The following is an 18494-nucleotide window of genomic DNA, read 5'->3' as shown; positions in this document are numbered from 1 at the left end:
ATTTTTCAGGCAGATTGGATAATTGTACCAGAAATTGAATGAATATTTTAATTTACTGTACATAACTGCATACCGTACACATTGCATCTGTGCATTATGAAGTATTCCAATTACAGTAAAACCTGTCAAAACTGAACCATGTCTAAACTGGAAACCTGTCTAAACTGAACCCTACCATTCAAATAGAACTCTATGTTAAAAGGACCTCTATAAACCAGACACCTCTCCAAACTGAACGATTTTCTCAGTCCCTGAACAGTTCAGTTTAGACAGGTTTTACTGTATTACACAGGTGATCACATTATGACAGTTGATAAGTCATAATTTATGGCATTTGTATGGTTACTGCTTGTGAAGGTTTTTGTAAGTTAGCGAAGTGGATGGCAAAGTGCTAATTGCTGATGTACGTGTAAGTTAGCTCATATTTCATCTATTCGCAGTCCAGGAATAGATAAAAATAGCGTCAATGACACTGTAGCTCCCATCCTGGACTATTTAGTGTTTGTTCTCTGGTCAGATATTTGAACATGTGTGAAAGGGATAAAGTGCATGAAGTGAAAATACTTAAATGAAATGTACTGGAGACAGTGAAATATGTTTAATGTAATTATTCAGAATATAAAATGGAAAAAATACAGAATTAGATATATCGAATACTGTGATACAACCATTAACTCAACAAGTCATTTACAATGACATAGTCCCCACTTGTAATAGGAGTATTAGTCTTGATGGGGCAGGAAAATGTGGTCATTAAGAAGTATCCTGGAGTGTATATGTTGAGATCTATGGGCACATAGGTCTATGTCGTTGTTCCCAATTTGAAACACATGAGGCATGTCTAAGTTATGGTTCTAAATCGGGAAAAAAGATCAGACCTCTAGCAGTATTGGCCAGCCAAGAAATACATATGCGCATTATAATGAGGTACAAGATGTGACATCTTAAGGTCTAATATCCTATCAAAATTGGAGGGTATAGAACTTGTGGTTACTGAAATATGCATATATATGTATAATCAAGGTCAAAGGTCATCGAGGTCACATGACATTTTGAAAAAAAAAATTATATTGCTAATTAATCCCTATATGCCAAAAAATCAGATCTCTAGCTCTATTCGCTTGCCCAGAATTAGATGTGTACATAATTAATGAGGTAAAGCGTGTGTTGTCATAAGGTCTCCCATCCTACTAAATACAAAGGACATAGCACTTGTGGTTACTTATTTATTGACATAAACATATATTTTAGGTAAAAGGTCAACGAGGTCACATGACATTTGGTCAAAAAATTTCTCTCCTATAGTTATCCCTATATGCCAAAAATCAGACATCCGGCTCTATTGGCTCGCTCAGAATGAGATATGCGCATAATTATTGAGGTACAGTATGTGGCGTCATAAGGTGTCCAATCATACCATACATGAAGGGTGTAGCACTTGTGGTTACCGAGTTATGGAAAAATATGTATATTTGAGGTCAAAAGTCACCGAGGTCATGTGACATTTTGTCAAAAAAATTGTTTTGCTAAGTTATCCCTATATACCGAAAATCAGACCTCTAGCTCTATTGGCTCGCTCAAATTAGATATGTGCATAATTAATGAGGTACAATATGTGGCGTCATAAGGTGTCCCATCATACCATACATGAAGGCTGTAGCACTTGTGGTTACTGAGTTATGGACAAATATGTATATTTGAGGTCAAAGGTCACCAAGGTCACGTGACATTTTGTCAAAAAAATTGTATTGCTAAGTTATCCCTATATACCAAAAATCAGACCTCTAGCTGTATGGCTCGCTCAAAATTAGATATGCGCATAATTAATGAGGTACAATATGTGGCGTCATAAGGTGTCCCATCATACCATACATGAAGGCTGTAGCACTTGTGGTTACTGAGTTATGGACAAATATGTACATTTGAGGTCAAAGGTCACCGAGGTCAGTGACATTTTGTCAAAAAAATTGTTTTGCTAAGTTATCCCTATATACCGAAAATCAGACCTCTAGCTCTATTGGCTCGCTCAAAATTAGATATGTGCATAATTAATGAGGTACAATATGTGGCGTCATAAGCTGTCCCATCATACCATATATGAAGGGTGGTAGCACTTGTGGTTACTGAGTTATGGACAAATATGTATATTTGAGATCAAAGGTCATCAAGGTCACATGACATTTTGTCAAAATATCCGAGATATATGCGTGAACGGATGGACTCACGGATGGACGAACAGACGGACATGACCCAATCTATAAGCTCACTGGACTTCATCCGTGGGGACTAAAATTGTGTCACTGCATCCTTTTTGCAATATGAATACGATGAGAAACTAAATTTTTATTTTTCGTGGCCTTATACATGGGAGTCTATGGAGATCTGCCTTATACATGGGAGTCTATGGACGTGTAAACTAAAAATATGCAAATTTCACCACGATTTGCCCAAATTGGGAAAGGTCACTCCTATGCACTTCCGTACCAAGTTTCAAATCAATCGGACTTGTGGTTTCAGAGCAGGAGATTTTTTGACCAAAAATAGGAGAAAATTACAAAAAAATTCATGAAAAATAGCAAGTCCAAGATACTGACCCAAGATGTGCACAATCATTTCATGTCAGCCCAAAGTACTTACATGCTAATTTTTCATGTAATCTGCTCAGTGTTCTTGAGTTTTTTCAATTTTGACTGTTTTTACATTTTTTCACTTAATTTGCATATTTTTGGCAATGACAACTTCATTTGAACAAAATCTCATCTACAGCCCATCATCCATGTACACACCAAATATCAAGATGAAATGTACAGCGGTTTTGGAGTTTTTGATGTTGACGGACAGACATACAGACATACAGACATACAGACATACAGACACACAGACATACAGACACACATACATACAGACATTTCCCTAGCCTATAAGAAAGCTTCCATTGCCATATATACATATGGCTATGGGAGCTAAAAATGACATAAATGAGATGATATGATACCCCCTGTCCAGAAAAAGTGCTCAATTGAACTCTTTTGCCAACGCACGGGAAAAAAATATCCAATACAAATGCTGTACATATTTTGTAAATGTATTGTGGACATTTTGCATTGCCATCTGTTTCAATACACCATTGTGTACTGGTACATGGTACCAACCAGCCTGGACTTATGCAGAGTCTGAGTGTACACTGTAAATGTACACTTATAGAAAATGTTATGCTTTTGTAAATCATAAAAATAGCGTCAATGACACTGTAGCTCCCATCCTGGACTATTTAGTGTTTGTTCTCTGGTCAGATATTTGAACATGTGTGAAAGGGATAAAGTGCATGAAGTGAAAATACTTAAATGAAATGTACTGGAGACAGTGAAATATGTTTAATGTAATTATTCAGAATATAAAATGGAAAAAATACAGAATTAGATATATCGAATACTGTGATACAACCATTAACTCAACAAGTCATTTACAATGACATAGTCCCCACTTGTAATAGGAGTATTAGTCTTGATGGGGCAGGAAAATGTGGTCATTAAGAAGTATCACTGGAGCGTATATGTTGAGATCTATGGGCACATAGGTCTATGTCGTTGTTCCCAATTTGAAACACATGAGGCATGTCTAAGTTATGGTTCTAAATCGGGAAAAAAGATCAGACCTCTAGCAGTATTGGCCAGCCAAGAAATACATATGCGCATTATAAATGAGTACAAGATGTGACATCTTAAGGTCTAATATCCTATCAAAATTGGAGGGTATAGAACTTGTGGTTACTGAAATATGCATATATATGTATAATCAAGGTCAAAGGTCATCGAGGTCACATGACATTTTGAAAAAAAAAATTATATTGCTAATTAATCCCTATATGCCAAAAAATCAGATCTCTAGCTCTATTCGCTTGCCCAGAATTAGATGTGTACATAATTAATGAGGTAAAGCATGTGTTGTCATAAGGTCTCCCATCCTACTAAATACAAAGCACTTGTGGTTACTTATTTATTGACATAAACATATATTTTAGGTAAAAGGTCATCGACATCACATGACATTTGGTCAAAAAATTTCTCTCCTATAGTTATCCCTATATACCAAAAATCAAACATCCAGCTCTATTGGCTCGCTCAGAATGAGATATGTGCATAATTAATGAGGTACAGTATGTGGCGTCATAAGGTGTCCAATCATACCAAACATGAAGGGTGTAGCACTTGTGGTTACCGAGTTATGGAAAAATATGTACATTTGAGGTCAAAGGTCACCGAGGTCACGTGACATTTTGTCAAAAAAATTGTTTTGCTAAGTTATCCCTATATACCAAAAATCAGACCTCTAGCTCTATTGGCTCGCTCAAAATTAGATATGTGCATAATTAATGAGGTACAATATGTGGCGTCATAAGCTGTCCCATCATACCATACATGAATTGCAGGGAAAGACACTAACGGTTGTCCGATTGCCCGGGGCAAGTGAAAGTCGCATTCGGACAAGTGAAACGCCGATGCCACTTGCCCGACGGGACAAGTGAAAAAATAATTACTTCGAAATCAAATCCATGAGATCGATTTTCTGATGTGGGAACAGCGACTTAAACAACAAATAATAATCATTTTATGTCATTGTGCGAACTAGTATAAAGTTTTTCACAAAATTGCATGATTGTTTTCAATAAACAATACCATCGGTTAATTACCGATTTACCGTACGCTGGTTGAGCGTACGTCCACAAAGTTCCTTGCCCTCACTAGACAAGGTCATGGTGTCACATGTCTGTACGATCAAAAAGGAGACACACACGAAGTTTTTGTGTTTTGTGTGAATGTTTACAACACTATAACAATAAAATTAGGTAGCGAAAATTAGCACCAAAAAATAGGACTTTTACTAAAACGTACTCTTCATTGCAATGTTCATTCAGTGACTGGCATTCACGGGGTTCATTGTGGAAAGACTACATGCAAAGATGACAGCATGCATGGTCGACACGCGCAAGCTTTGGTGTCAACGGATCCAGTCTTTGAATTTTCAATGGACACTGACTTATTTCTCAGGTCAATATGCCAAAAGTTACTTGTCCGTGGCAACCAACCTCTCTGTTTGTGAATTTTCCCATTCTAAAATGACTGCAAAGGAGCAATCTGACCGAATTTCACTTCGAGAAATACAGCTTTCAAAACAGATCGCAAACTTGCCCACACCCTTAAGTTGTTAATTTAAAATTACTGAATCTGCGCATGAGCATTAAAAAGACCACCTAAGTCATCAGAAAAACAGGATACTGGTAAAGTGTAAGGTAATGATAGCTTCATAGTGGTGAGGGATGATATACGCAGTGTAAAAACATGACAAAGAAGTACATTATTTCAGAAGCTTCAAAAATTCCTTTATAACTTCTAAAGATTTTTTCTTTCTGTATAGTTCAGTTAAAACTGAAAAAATATCTTGAAGGTACAGTGGAAGTGGCTGTTATTATTTGTACATTATTATAGCACTAAGAAAGTAAACGTACAAGCATATTAAATATTATAATTTTTCATAAATATTAATTAATGATCATGAATATTAATGAGCTGCCCAGCACTCTTGGAAGTCTGGGAAGAATAGTGAGAGAGTGACTGACATTTTTCACTACATCATGAAGTTTGATGAATAACATGATAAAGTGTGAAATAAAAAATCACTGCTTTCGCTTTTTTCAAAACACGTAATTTTACTGGGCAAGTGGTATTCTAATTAGGGCAAGTGAACTTCACCCCCCACTTGCCCGAAGGGTAAGTGGATAAAAAAATAAGTGTCTTTCATGTGAAGGGAGTAGCACTTGTGGTTACTGAGTTATGGACAAATATGTATATTTGAGGTCAAAGGTCACCGAGGTCACATGACATTTTGTCAAAAAAATTGTATTGCTAAGTTATCCCTATATACCAAAAATCAGACCTCTAGCTCTATTGGCTCGCTCAAAATTAGATATGCGCATAATTAATGAGGTACAATATGTGGCGTCATAAGGTGTCCCATCATACCATATATGAAGGCTGTAGCACTTGTGGTTACTGAGTTATGGACAAATATGTATATTTGAGGTCAAAGGTCACCGAGGTCACATGACATTTTGTCAAAAAAATTGTTTTGCTAAGTTATCCCTATATACCAAAAATCAGACCTCTAGCTCTATTGGCTCGCTCAAAATTAGATATGCGCATAATTAATGAGGTACAATATGTGGCGTCATAAGGTGTCCCATCATACCATACATGAAGGCTGTAGCACTTGTGGTTACTGAGTTGTGGACAAATATGTATATTTGAGGTCAAAGGTCACCGCGGTCACGTGACATTTTGTCAAAAAAATTGTTTTGCTAAGTTATCCCTATATACCAAAAATCAGACCTCTAGCTCTATTGGCTCGCTCAAAATTAGATATGCACATAATTAAAGAGGTACAATATGTGGCGTCATAAGGTGTCCCATCATACCATACATGAAGGCTGTAGCACTTGTGGTTACTGAGTTATGGACAAATATGTATATTTGAGGTCAAAGGTCACCGAGGTCACATGACATTTTGTCAAAAAAATTGTATTGCTAAGTTATCCCTATATACCAAAAATCAGACCTCTAGCTCTATTGGCTCGCTCAAAATTAGATATGCGCATAAGTAATGAGGTACAATATGTGGCGTCATAAGGTGTCCCATCATACCATACATGAAGGCTGTAGCACTTGTGGTTACTGAGTTGTGGACAAATATGTACATTTGAGGTCAAAGGTCACCGCGGTCACGTGACATTTTGTCAAAAAAATTGTTTTGCTAAGTTATCCCTATATACCAAAAATCAGACCTCTAGCTCTATTGGCTCGCTCAAAATTAGATATGCACATAATTAATGAGGTACAATATGTGGCGTCATAAGGTGTCCCATCATACCATACATGAAGGCTGTAGCACTTGTGGTTACTGAGTTATGGACAAATATGTATATTTGAGGTCAAAGGTCACCGAGGTCACATGACATTTTGTCAAAAAAATTGTTTTGCTAAGTTATCCCTATATACCAAAAATCAGACCTCTAGCTCTATTGGCTCGCTCAAAATTAGATATGTGCATAATTAATGAGGTACAATTTGTGGCGTCATAAGCTGTCCCATCATACCATATATGAAGGGTGGTAGCACTTGTGGTTACTGAGTTATGGACAAATATGTCTATTTGAGATCAAAGGTCATCAAGGTCACATGACATTTTGTCAAAATATCCGAGATATCTGCGTGAACGGATGGACTCACGGATGGACTCACGGATGGACGAACAGACGGACATGACCCAATCTATAAGCTCACTGGACTTCATCCGTGGGGACTAAAAATTGTGTCACTGCATCCTTTTGCATATGAATACGATGAGAAATTAAATTTTTATTTTCTGTGGCCTTATACATGGGAGTCTATGGAGATCTGCCTATACATGGGAGTCTATGGACGTGTAAACTAAAAATATGCAAATTTCACCACGATTTGCCCAAATTTGGGAAAGGTCACTCCTATGCACTTCCATACCAAGTTTCAAATCAATCGGACTTGTGGTTTCAGAGCAGGAGATTTTTTGACCAAAAATGGGAGAAAATTACAAAAAAATTCATGAAAAATAGCAAGTCCAAGATACTGACCCAAGATGCACACAATCATTTCATGTCAGCCCAAAGTACTTACATGCTAATTTTTCATGTAATCTGCTCAGTGGTTATTGAGTTTTTTCAATTTTGACTGTTTTTACATTTTTTCACTTAATTTGCATATTTTTGGCAATGACAACTTCATTTGAACAAAATCTCATCTACAGCCCATCATCCATGTACACACCAAATATCAAGATGAAATGTACAGCGGTTTTGGAGTTTTTGATGTTGACGGACAGACATACAGACATACAGACATACAGACGTACAGACATACAGACATACATACATACAGACATTTTCCTAGCCTATAAGAATAGCTTCCATTGCCATATATACATATGGCTATGGGAGCTAAAAAATGCATGAGTACAATTACATGATGCATGCTATAAACATCAATAAGTTTTTTGTTGAATTTTTTTGAATGCGTTGCCACATGCTACTTGAATGAGCAGTTCATCGTTATGTTAGCTAGTGTTTACAAATGTAAAATTCACAAGGCTGACTTTTTGTCATATTTTATACTCTGTGTGAATAGAATATTTTATTTATTCATTTTATGACGCTGGGTTTTGATTTTATTACACTATTGATTTACAAATGAATCAATTCTTATTGAATTTTGGTGAAAATTGTACCAGGCTTTACAGAACAAATATTTGTATTTTGTTGAAAACAGCTTGTTCAGGGCATGTGAAGTTAGAATTACTTTGTTACTCATAATTTGCTCAAAAAGCAGAGGATTCATGGCTTTTTTCGGTCAAAAATTGTATTCATAAGCAAACATATTACTGAACTTGTCATGGTTGAAACTATTCTGAGTGAAGATTTGCAAAAAATTCTTGCATGCAGTGATCATTCTTAACAGAGTCTGAGTTGACTAATAATTCTGACCAGTAAATATTGCGATTGACCTATTCATTTGATATGGATGATTTGCAGTTAAAAAGTTATCAGAAATATCATGTATTTTACAAAAGCTACAGCACACTGTTACAGCAATGATAGAATAATCTTACGTACCAGCTGATATAGAAGGACTGGCTTGAATACTTTTAGTCATTCTGTTTCCCTCCGAGGAGTCAGCACTGATGTCACTGGCTGTGTCCACATCTCTGTCACTGCTACCAACGCTGGTTGATGAATCTATGAGAAAACCAGCCAGTTTTTGCTTTTGAGTCAAAAGTCTACTTATCAATATTACGCATGCTTTGGATGCTTATTCATGACAAACACATTTGCATTTTAAGCTAGTTGGATCCATTTAGCACTTTGCTGTCCCGTTAATGTGATTAGACACATGACACAATCATAAAATGTGGCAAATTTGGGATAAAAATATTGTAGTTGTAATGTATTCTCTCTGTTTTCATTAATTCAACAATTTTCATGATGCTTCATGGAATGTTTTTGTTATAGTGTGGTCTCTCTGTAATCTGTAATTTTTATCAATAAAAATTATCTTTCCATATATCAGTTGATGTAAACACTACAATAACACATCTCTTTATCTGTTTGTAAGACCCATCAGTAACTTACATCCCCTTTGTCTGAGCTCAATGACTTTACTTTCTGCCGAGACAGCGTCTGCAGGTGGGTTGGTTTGTCTTTCTGTCTTCTTGCTGGGTTCCAGTGTCTTGACACAGTCTTCAAACTCATCTCTGTTCCTCTTGCCGAGATTCCCAGGGTCCACAAATTCTGGTTGCTTAACAGCAAACTCTGTTGTGGCCATGTTTTGCTCTGTCTGAGGTATAAAATTCTCCTCTGTGGTTGTCACGGAAACACTCCTGGGGCTGTCACCTTTGCTGTGCTTTTGTTTATTATGACGGGGTGAATGCTGTTTAGGAATCGCCCCCTGGTGTCTGCTTGGGGCAATATCATTTTCAGACGTATCAGCTCTGTCCCTAGGAAAACCATTTTCTGATGTCCAAGAAGTGGATGGTATATCTTTGTGTCTAGGGGCGACATCCCCTGACAGCTGTGTCTTTCCAGTTGGCTTATCGGTATATGTCAGTTCTGGGGTAACATCCCCTGATACATGTGTCAATCCAGGCTTTGCATCTTGCGCCACCTCATTCTCTATTCTCATGCTATCCGCACTTTGCAAGACTTTATCATTATGAGTTCTTTGGTCTGATGTTGCCATGGTTACATCTTGATAGGCATTCAATGCCTCTGTACTGCTATCTGGCTCCATGGCTGTAAGTACTGTTGGTGTACCATTATTTTCTTTACTAACTCTGTCAGTGTGGCCGTACAAGTGTTCATCAACTTTGGAAAGAATCTCTGGTATATAATGAGATTCAGCATCATCGGTATTGATACCATGAAGTTCAAAGTCAATCTTACCTTCCTGGACTGAATTACTGACTGATGAATGATCTAGTGGGGCGTTCTCAGATATTTCATTTTTTTCTGATGCGACAGTGGCTGTTGCTATGGTTACATCTGTGACCTTTTCATCCTCATCTGCAGTCTTAATTTCATCTCCGGTTACCTTGGTTTCATCTTCTGCAGTGTATGTCTCATCTGAACCATCATCTGTTGCCATGGTTACATCTGCTACACTTGCATCATCATCTGGAGTCATAGTTTCATCTGTTGTTGACGTGGTTTTGCACAGTCTTGCTACTGTTTGACTTCCGGTTACCATGGTTTCATGTTGTGTTGCTCTAGCTTCATCAGCATCATTGTCTGTGACCATAGTTTCATCTTCTGTTGATATGCTTTCACATTGTTTGGATACAATTTCATCTCCGGATGCCATGGCTTCATCTTCTGTTGATCTAGTTTCAGCTCCTGCTACCATGGTTTCATTTCTTGTTTCCATGGTTTCATCTTCTTCAGTCAATCCTCCATCCTCCACTGACTCTGTTTCATCCGCTGTTGTAATCACTATTTCAGGAGACGTGCATTCTGACAATGACTGGCTGCTCTTTGTCTGTTCTTCACTCTTTATAATCAAACTTTCTTCCTCCGGTGGGAGTACAGGTGTATTGTAATATTGTTCCAAAGCTATTGATTCACAGATGATATTGTCAACCATTTCATCTACAACTGCATCAAGGTACTCTTCTTGAAAGCTGTCAATGGTGTCGTCTTCACTGGATGGCATAGACGGATAGATGTCTTCACACTTATCAGTCTCTGCATTTAGAACCTGGCCAATTTTTTTATCAGATTCTTGAATGATGTGATCATCTCTGTTCTTGACAGGATTTTCATTTCCAGACTCTGAGTTTGACATTGCTGTATTTTCGCAGTCACCTGCAATCTTGTTGATTTCATCATTTATTTCAGTTTCCACGGACGGGTTTTCACAATCCTTAATATCATGTTGAAGTTCAATACCACTGTCTTGAAGGTCACACTTGCCATCTTGAAAGTTTCTTCCATTATCTTCAAGGTCTATTCCACCATCAAGAGGACTACTTTCACTGCTATGGTTACTGTTTCCACTATCCTGATCATCACTTTCATGCATCTGATTGAAGACAGGCAAAAGATCTCTGGCTACGTTCCTCTGTTTACTCACTGGAACTGATCCCTCCTGTTTTGTGAAACCTGTGAACTCTGACCTTTGTTCTGCTGTGACATCATCAGTGAATGCTGTGACACCATCAGTGAGATCTTGACAAACTTCAAAACAAGACATTTCTTTTTTTTCTACAGCATCAACTGTATCCAGTGATCCTTGTTCCTCCATGGCATCGCTGGGGCCATTATCATCATGATTCAAAGAATGAAGAGTTTCTTGTTTCTCCACATCACTGAATGAAACCTCATCAGTCATACCTGTATTGTCAACCGCTGCTTGTGTAGTAACTCTGTTGACCAACACAGCATCATCTTTCATCCTTTCACTGTGATTGCTTTCACTGTTGCTATGGTAATCTGCGAGTCCTCCAGAGGTTGTGTTTTGTTGAGGAAGATCTTTTGCACTGTTAGTCATTACTGATGTTTTAAAAGATTGATGATCTTGGTCGATTCCACACAGTCTGTCAGCTCCATTGCTGTCACTCACTCCATTATCAGGAATCAATTCAGGATCAAAGTTCTCACTATCAGAGTCATCAATATGTTCTATGAAAACATATTCAAAATGTCTACCAATTGTCCTTTCCTCAGGTGGAGGTTCCATGGAAAAATACTTGAACGTCTCTTTTGTTACTGGAGTTTCATCTTCTCTGTTGTATATCTTCCTTTCAGCACAATCATTATCAGTGACTCTTTTTCCATCTTGTTGGACATCCAGTAGCTCTGGATTTTTTTGGCTGGTAACTGTGGTAACTCCATCTGTCTCACTTACAATATCATCACTGTGAGGTATAAAGTCCACTTTGTGCTCTCGCTCATTGTTGATATTATCATCATCATCATCATCTTCGTCAGCATTATGACAGTCACCATGGCAACCAGTCTTACTTCTTCCATTTAGTGAAGTTTCATTCTTGTCTTCCCTGGTGCTTGTTTCCATGGTACCCAACAGAGGAGGTTGCTGTGGAGACAGATTTGAATCAGGTTCATCATTACAGAGCTGATCTGTTGTGTCTTCATCAATTCTCATGTACTCCGACGTGATTTCTTCATCTTCAGTCTGTGTGCTGATGGTGTTGCTATGGGAACTTTCACTTTGTGCTGTTGGAATAAAACAGGATTTATTTTAAAGCTTAAAAATGTAATCTTGCAGTAGAAAGGTGATTTAAACATTTGTGGTTGCTTTCATATCCTATTTAGATCTACCCATACACCACAGGATCTGAACAAAACGTCAACTAAAACCAAAACGAATCTACTAGCACATGCTAGATATGATAGGGCCAAAGTAATTAAATTCTTTGTTTTGCGTCCCCACCCGCGTAGGTTTTAAGGTTTTCATGAAAAACACACACAATGTATTTGAATAGGAAATTTTAGGACATGGCCGCTTAGCTTTTCTGAACTAAAATTTTGTGACAATTTTTATTTGCTGCAATCAAATTACATTGTGTTAATTTTTTTATATGTGTTTTTCAGCCGCTTAAACGTGTACCTTTTCCCATTTTGAGTGGACGCAAAACAAAGAATTTAATTACTTTGGCCTAGTCTTTAATTTATTTGTGTTGACTTTTCTTTTTGTTCATAAACTCTTTCATCCTCATTTGCAACTGCATACCAGGTACATGTACATATCTATTGAAAAGATCGGCCATATATTGAAGTAGGATTTCAGACCACTGTTAGTGAAGACAATAAAAAGTTGTTACTGCTAGCATCAGCATTATGTATTTCAATCATAATGGGGTATAAAAGTCTAGAATAAAGAAAAATATCTAAATATGAGCTTTAATTACGATAATAACCCTTACCGAAAATTATTTCTACTGCAAATTTGCCGTAACTTTGCTGCAAATATGCAGCAAGCATATAGCTTGCAGGAAGGAGTTGCAGAAGTTTGCAGGTAGATGTGACCCTCCTGCAAACCCTTAAGTCAGTTTGCAGCAAATTTGCGGTAAACGACTAAGTTGCTGCAAATTTGCGGCAAACCAGATTATTGCTGCAAATATGCAGCAACACATGATTGACATATTTCCCACTATTTCATTACCAGGGAGTACACACTACACACTGAGTACTGTTGCACTTCGTGACCAGTCATGTGTAAGCAACATAAAATTGATCTTTCATTTATATTTTATGTTCATTTATTTCATAACAGACAATCCACTTTTTAAATTATAATAACTGGTAATGCTAGATAATGGACAGCTTCAGTTAAGCTGGTGAAAGCATTGCATGGATATAGAGTGCATCTATATTATATACTGTAGTGACACAATGTAATAAAAGTACCCTTTGACAATCTGGTTGGGTAAATTATGGTTGGATCGAAAACTGAATTTTTAGGGAAACAAATTTTTGAAACAGGAACTTGTCTGTCTTGCAAGTTACACCCTGTATTTTCTGCGAATGATACCAAAATGCAAACAGTTTCGAACGAAATGTGCGTTTGATGATGGTCTGTAAGGACACGTCGTAGACTTTTGTTACTGCAAATCTGTACAGTAATGTTTCCGCTACTACCTCCAAGCAGAGTAGTGGCTGTGCTCCAAGCTATTCATCCCATACATGTATACGGTACGTACAATGCACTGCAGCTTACAGTCTGTCCCATCGATGCCGCTGACAAAATCTCGCCTTCTGATAACATGGGTCGAGGTAAAGGCTTTTGTCCATGTTTTCAGCGTTAGAGTTATATTGCCGAGCACAAATTTGAGGTTTAGGATTACACTCCATCCCGAGTCGCTGTACGAAAATTCAAAGCGCCGCTTCACCAACGTCCAACACGTCCTGTGTATCAGCTGCGAGCAGCCGACATGTTTACACTCTCCGGTCACGGTTCATCAAGGTCAGTTCGCGCATTGATATTGATTCTTCGTGCTGAAAGAATTTTTACTCTCTTTTTAGTCTTTCTATGATAAAAATAACCATTTTCATTAAACTAATAAATTAAATGATATATTAAGTATGAAATATAACGGATTGGTGCAGATGTAGAGTCAATTCCAGCGTTTAAAAATGGGACTACATTATCAATCGCGTAATGATTTATAGATCGCACTTCCGTTATCGTCATGAGGCTTGATCGGCGCGAAGTTAGATTTTAGTACCATCGGCCAGTGTCGGCTGCGTACTTGTGAGCAGGGAGTTTTCTAGTGGACAATTTCGTGATCTTTCTATGGAATCGCCAGCCAAATGATATCACATAGTTGCAAAAACGTGTATACAGTACCAGGGACAGGCGGTGTTCTAAATTTGTGAACGCGAGCGGCAGTAAAGATGCCGACTATATTTTCTGAGTACGGTATTTACACACAGCACGGTGAGCCTGCAACCGGACCGGGAATCGTCCAGCGTCTGCGAGCCGTTCAGAAATGTAAGTCAATGTACCGTTCGTCTGTACATCAATCGCTATAATTATGTTCTGTAATCGTTGTATTGCAATCTTTACCTAAAGATAAATTTTCGTTGAGTACTGATTCATACTGAATTCACTTTCGTTTCAACTGAGATTTTTGCAGATTGTCGCCGTCATGTATGTAAACAACATACGGCGAGTTGTCCGCTGTCGGAAATTTTAATCATTATTACACTCGTTCTCATCTATCATCGAACGCGCAACTTCATGTGAATGTTGATACATCTCATGAATTCATCAGTGTGTTTCCTTTGAAACTTCATGAGTTGATAAGGAACTTCCTAGGAAGATTTCAGACGCCGCCGCGCCGCGCTGGCGACAAGTTTACAAGTTTATGTAAACATAAGATACACTGTACGCAAACGACTGACGTGAACGTCATATTCCTAGCTACGTGAATACGTACCTTTACATTAGCGATTCGTATGAATTGTTCAAAAACAATGGGCGAAGTTTTAGCCCGGTAAAATGTGTGCGCGAATTTCATTTCATTAATACGACAACTAAAATGCGAATAACAGATCGCGGATACAAAAATAGTTTGGGCGGCAAAGTTGAGGGTTGCTGCAACATTGTACAACTGCCGTGCACAGTATAGTACACACTTCCAAAATGCAACGTGGTTTTCCGACACCATTTCTGACGCGAAGACGCATCTGAGAACTTCACTTGAAAGGCGTTTCTTATGGTGAAATTGCATCGACGACCGGAGTGTCTAAATCAACAGCGCACAGTATCTGCTGCAAATACGAGAGAACAGGCTCCCTTAGTGATAGACCAGCGCGAGAACGTACTAAAGTTGTCGACAACGTTCTCCAACATATCGAGTTCTACAAAAGGCGGCAACCAAGTATTTACTTGCACGAAATCAGAAGGTAACTTCTTGATGATAACGGGTGTACGGCCGAAAACGTACCATCGCTGGCGACAATCCACCGAGCGATAACCGAATACCTGAACATGAGTCGAAAGAAAATATCAAGTCTTGCTGCCGAATCGATGACTCCAGCTATCGGACAATATACACTGGATTTCATAGAAACTGTTTCTGATTACAATATAAATCAAATTCATTGGTTGACGAGTCTTCGGTGATCAGAACTACAGGCAATCGTCGTTTTGGACACGCAGAAATCAGAACACCGGCAGTTCAAATACAACGCCATGCCATGCATCGAACGCTACGTACGCGATCAACATCCTTGTCAGTGCTACGGGTGTCGATCATTCCGATGTGATCGTTGGACCATCAAACGGGTTGGAGTTATTGAACTTTTTCGATGAGGCTGTTCGAGTTACGGATAATTTTGGAAATCCTTGTTTGGCCGTAGGTGACTGTGTAATTATGGATAATTGCGGTTTCCACCACGCCCGATATGTTGAGCAAAATCTCCAACGACTATTGCAGGCGAGAGGGGTTCGACTGATTTACCAGCCACCATATGTTTTCAACGTTTGCGAGCCGTGTTTCAACTATATAAAGAGCGAGCTGAGATCTCATCAAGATTTCGCCTACAGGTTCACTGAACTAGCGACTGCTAATGCCATAGCAAACATTACTCCCGGTGCTTGTCGTTTCTTTGCGAGAGAATGTGGTTACATTTGAAAATGGGACCGTCATCATTCATAGTATCGTCATTACACGCACGTACATTTGTGCCGGGGTGAGGAAATGAACTAGCGCGATGTTGACTCTCAAAACGAACCTGCGCGATGTTGATTCTCAAGGAAATTTCGAGTACATTTTTTCTCTCTTGAAATGTGAATCTTTCGTATTTCACAAAAGTGTAAGAACGTTTCTCTGCCCGAAACTGATGGCGATGTCCCATCCTGAACGTAAATCTTCGCCTTTAAAGTTCCACCTCGGCATTTTAAACTTTCACTTACTAGCTTTCATTCTCATGAATTCACCCTCTCTTCATGTACACGGATGTTATCTTTTGTGCACCATAGTATTGGAAGTGAACGTTAAACACAAATTCTGATGACATTTTCATTTACAAAACTCATCGGCACCATGGACAAACCAACAAAAGTTTGGAAAAACTCGAACACCGCGGAAAGCATGGAGCGTTCCAGGGACAACTGTGCATGCTCTCAGCGAAAATAAATGTGGCGCACGCGTGTTGTATGCCCCAGCATGTTTTATTTGTTGGCGCCGACTTGTCTGGAAGTCTGTAGCAATATTATTAATTACATCGTTGAGGCGGCGAAATCTTCCTAGGAAGTTCCTTATCAACTCATGAAGTTTCGAAGGAAACACACTGATGAATTCATGAGATGTATCAACATTCACATGAAGTTGCGCGTTCGATGATAGATGAGAACGAGTGTAATTTAATTTCGATCATGAATATTTATGCATTTTCTGCTTCAATTTTTCAACTTGATTTTGTCTCATTTTCAAATAATTATCGATTTCTTTCATGAAATTTACAATGTTTGGTCAAACGGTAAAGACTTACACTCTTCCCTGAACGAATTATATTTTTCAGAATCCATTGCTGGTACACTAAAGGGGACAAGAAATTCAGAGAACAGAAAGCCAAATCGCAGCCTTTGACAGTAATGTAAATGTTACATGAAACTTCTCAAGTCAAAAGAAAATCTTGACATGATCATGACACTTATGTGGCATGAAATGAACATGGCATATAAAATAAATTGTACCACAATTGAATTTAACCTTTTTTCTCTGTCATCTTTTTGTTTATAATAACTTCATTTGCGCTGACCATTGTTTCTCGTGAAACTGGTATTTCAGAGTTTAGTTGGATAAATAATATTTATATATTGGCGGACTGTGGACAGCACAAGATGTGTTTTATCCAACTAAACTCTGAAATACCAGTTCCACGAGAAACAATGGTCAGCGCAAATAAAATAATTTGCTGTATGGAGTTTGCAGCAAATTTTCAGTAACATTCAAATTAATTTGCTGCAAGTTTGCTGCAAGGATTGTGCCGCAAATTTGCTGCAAAGAGTTTGCAGCAACGTTGCGGCAGGGAGTTTGCTGCATATTTGCAGCAAGTTCACAAGAAACCTAATTTGCATCTGAAAAATGAACCACCCGCATATTTGCGGCAAATAGTTTGCTGCAAATTTACTGCAAAGCTTGCGGCAAATCTGCAGTAACAGTTTGCGGGAGGCCTAAAATTTCGGTAAGGGAAGTACACTATACTATAATTGGTCAACATTTACATAAATTGACTTATCTCTTCAAAGTAGCACAGCTCAGTGAAACATTGAACATTTAGTTATATTATTGTCACCGAAAAGATGCTTGTCAAACACTAAATTTTTTCATATGATAAATCTCTCATACAGTTATACTTCACGGCCAGACAGTTATTGCAATGACCATACAAAGCAATGTGATATGCAAGGTAAAGACACCAACTGGTTCTTGCTGACTTTACAATGCGTATCACTAACACCATTGTTGTACCGACTATTCATCCTCTTTGTATGCTTTATGCATCATGGGTATTTTACACTGCAGTGACCCTGGGCAGGACACACAACAAGGATGAATGACACAGAGGTCAAGGGTCAACTCATTGGACAACGTACACAATAGCTTCAATTTTCAACAATGCACATACTGAGACGCTTAACAACAGCTGTATATCCCTTGACTATACAGACATGCATATAATCTTCAAATAATGACTTGAAATATATTTTAGTGACAGAAGTATTTTCCGCTGTGATATTAATGGTGGCATTTGGCACAAATCATTTTTTGATTAAGTTCAAAATCTCTAACTTAACTATTAATCATGACAAGATTTGCTTAACCCTCTGAGTGCTGCAGTTTTTCCCGCCAAAATTTTACTGCAACATTTTACCAGTTTTTAT

General features: G+C 38.1%; 1 protein-coding gene and 1 long non-coding RNA gene across 2 annotated transcripts in view; one reads left to right on the top strand and one right to left on the bottom strand.

The window, feature by feature from the left end:
* LOC139137307 (uncharacterized) overlaps positions 1-18494 on the bottom strand; it is a 622870-nt gene that overhangs the window by 595973 nt on the left and 8403 nt on the right. Inside the window, exons 3-4 of the mRNA XM_070705330.1 lie at positions 9215-12313; positions 8699-8821 (exon numbers count right to left, since the gene is read on the bottom strand). Of these exons, the coding sequence (XP_070561431.1) occupies positions 8699-8821; positions 9215-12313 (3222 nt within the window). The remainder of the gene's footprint in view (positions 1-8698; positions 8822-9214; positions 12314-18494) is intronic.
* On the top strand, positions 13842-17318 carry LOC139136998 (uncharacterized). The gene is made up of 2 exons (XR_011553287.1): positions 13842-14591; positions 17129-17318. It is a non-coding gene; the product is annotated as an uncharacterized lncRNA (long non-coding RNA).

Source organism: Ptychodera flava, chromosome 1, assembly GCF_041260155.1.
Source record: "Ptychodera flava strain L36383 chromosome 1, AS_Pfla_20210202, whole genome shotgun sequence".
Lineage (NCBI taxonomy): Eukaryota > Metazoa > Hemichordata > Enteropneusta > Ptychoderidae > Ptychodera > Ptychodera flava.
Note: the sequence above shows the minus strand (reverse complement) of the source record. Positions and strands in the feature narration are given on the sequence as shown.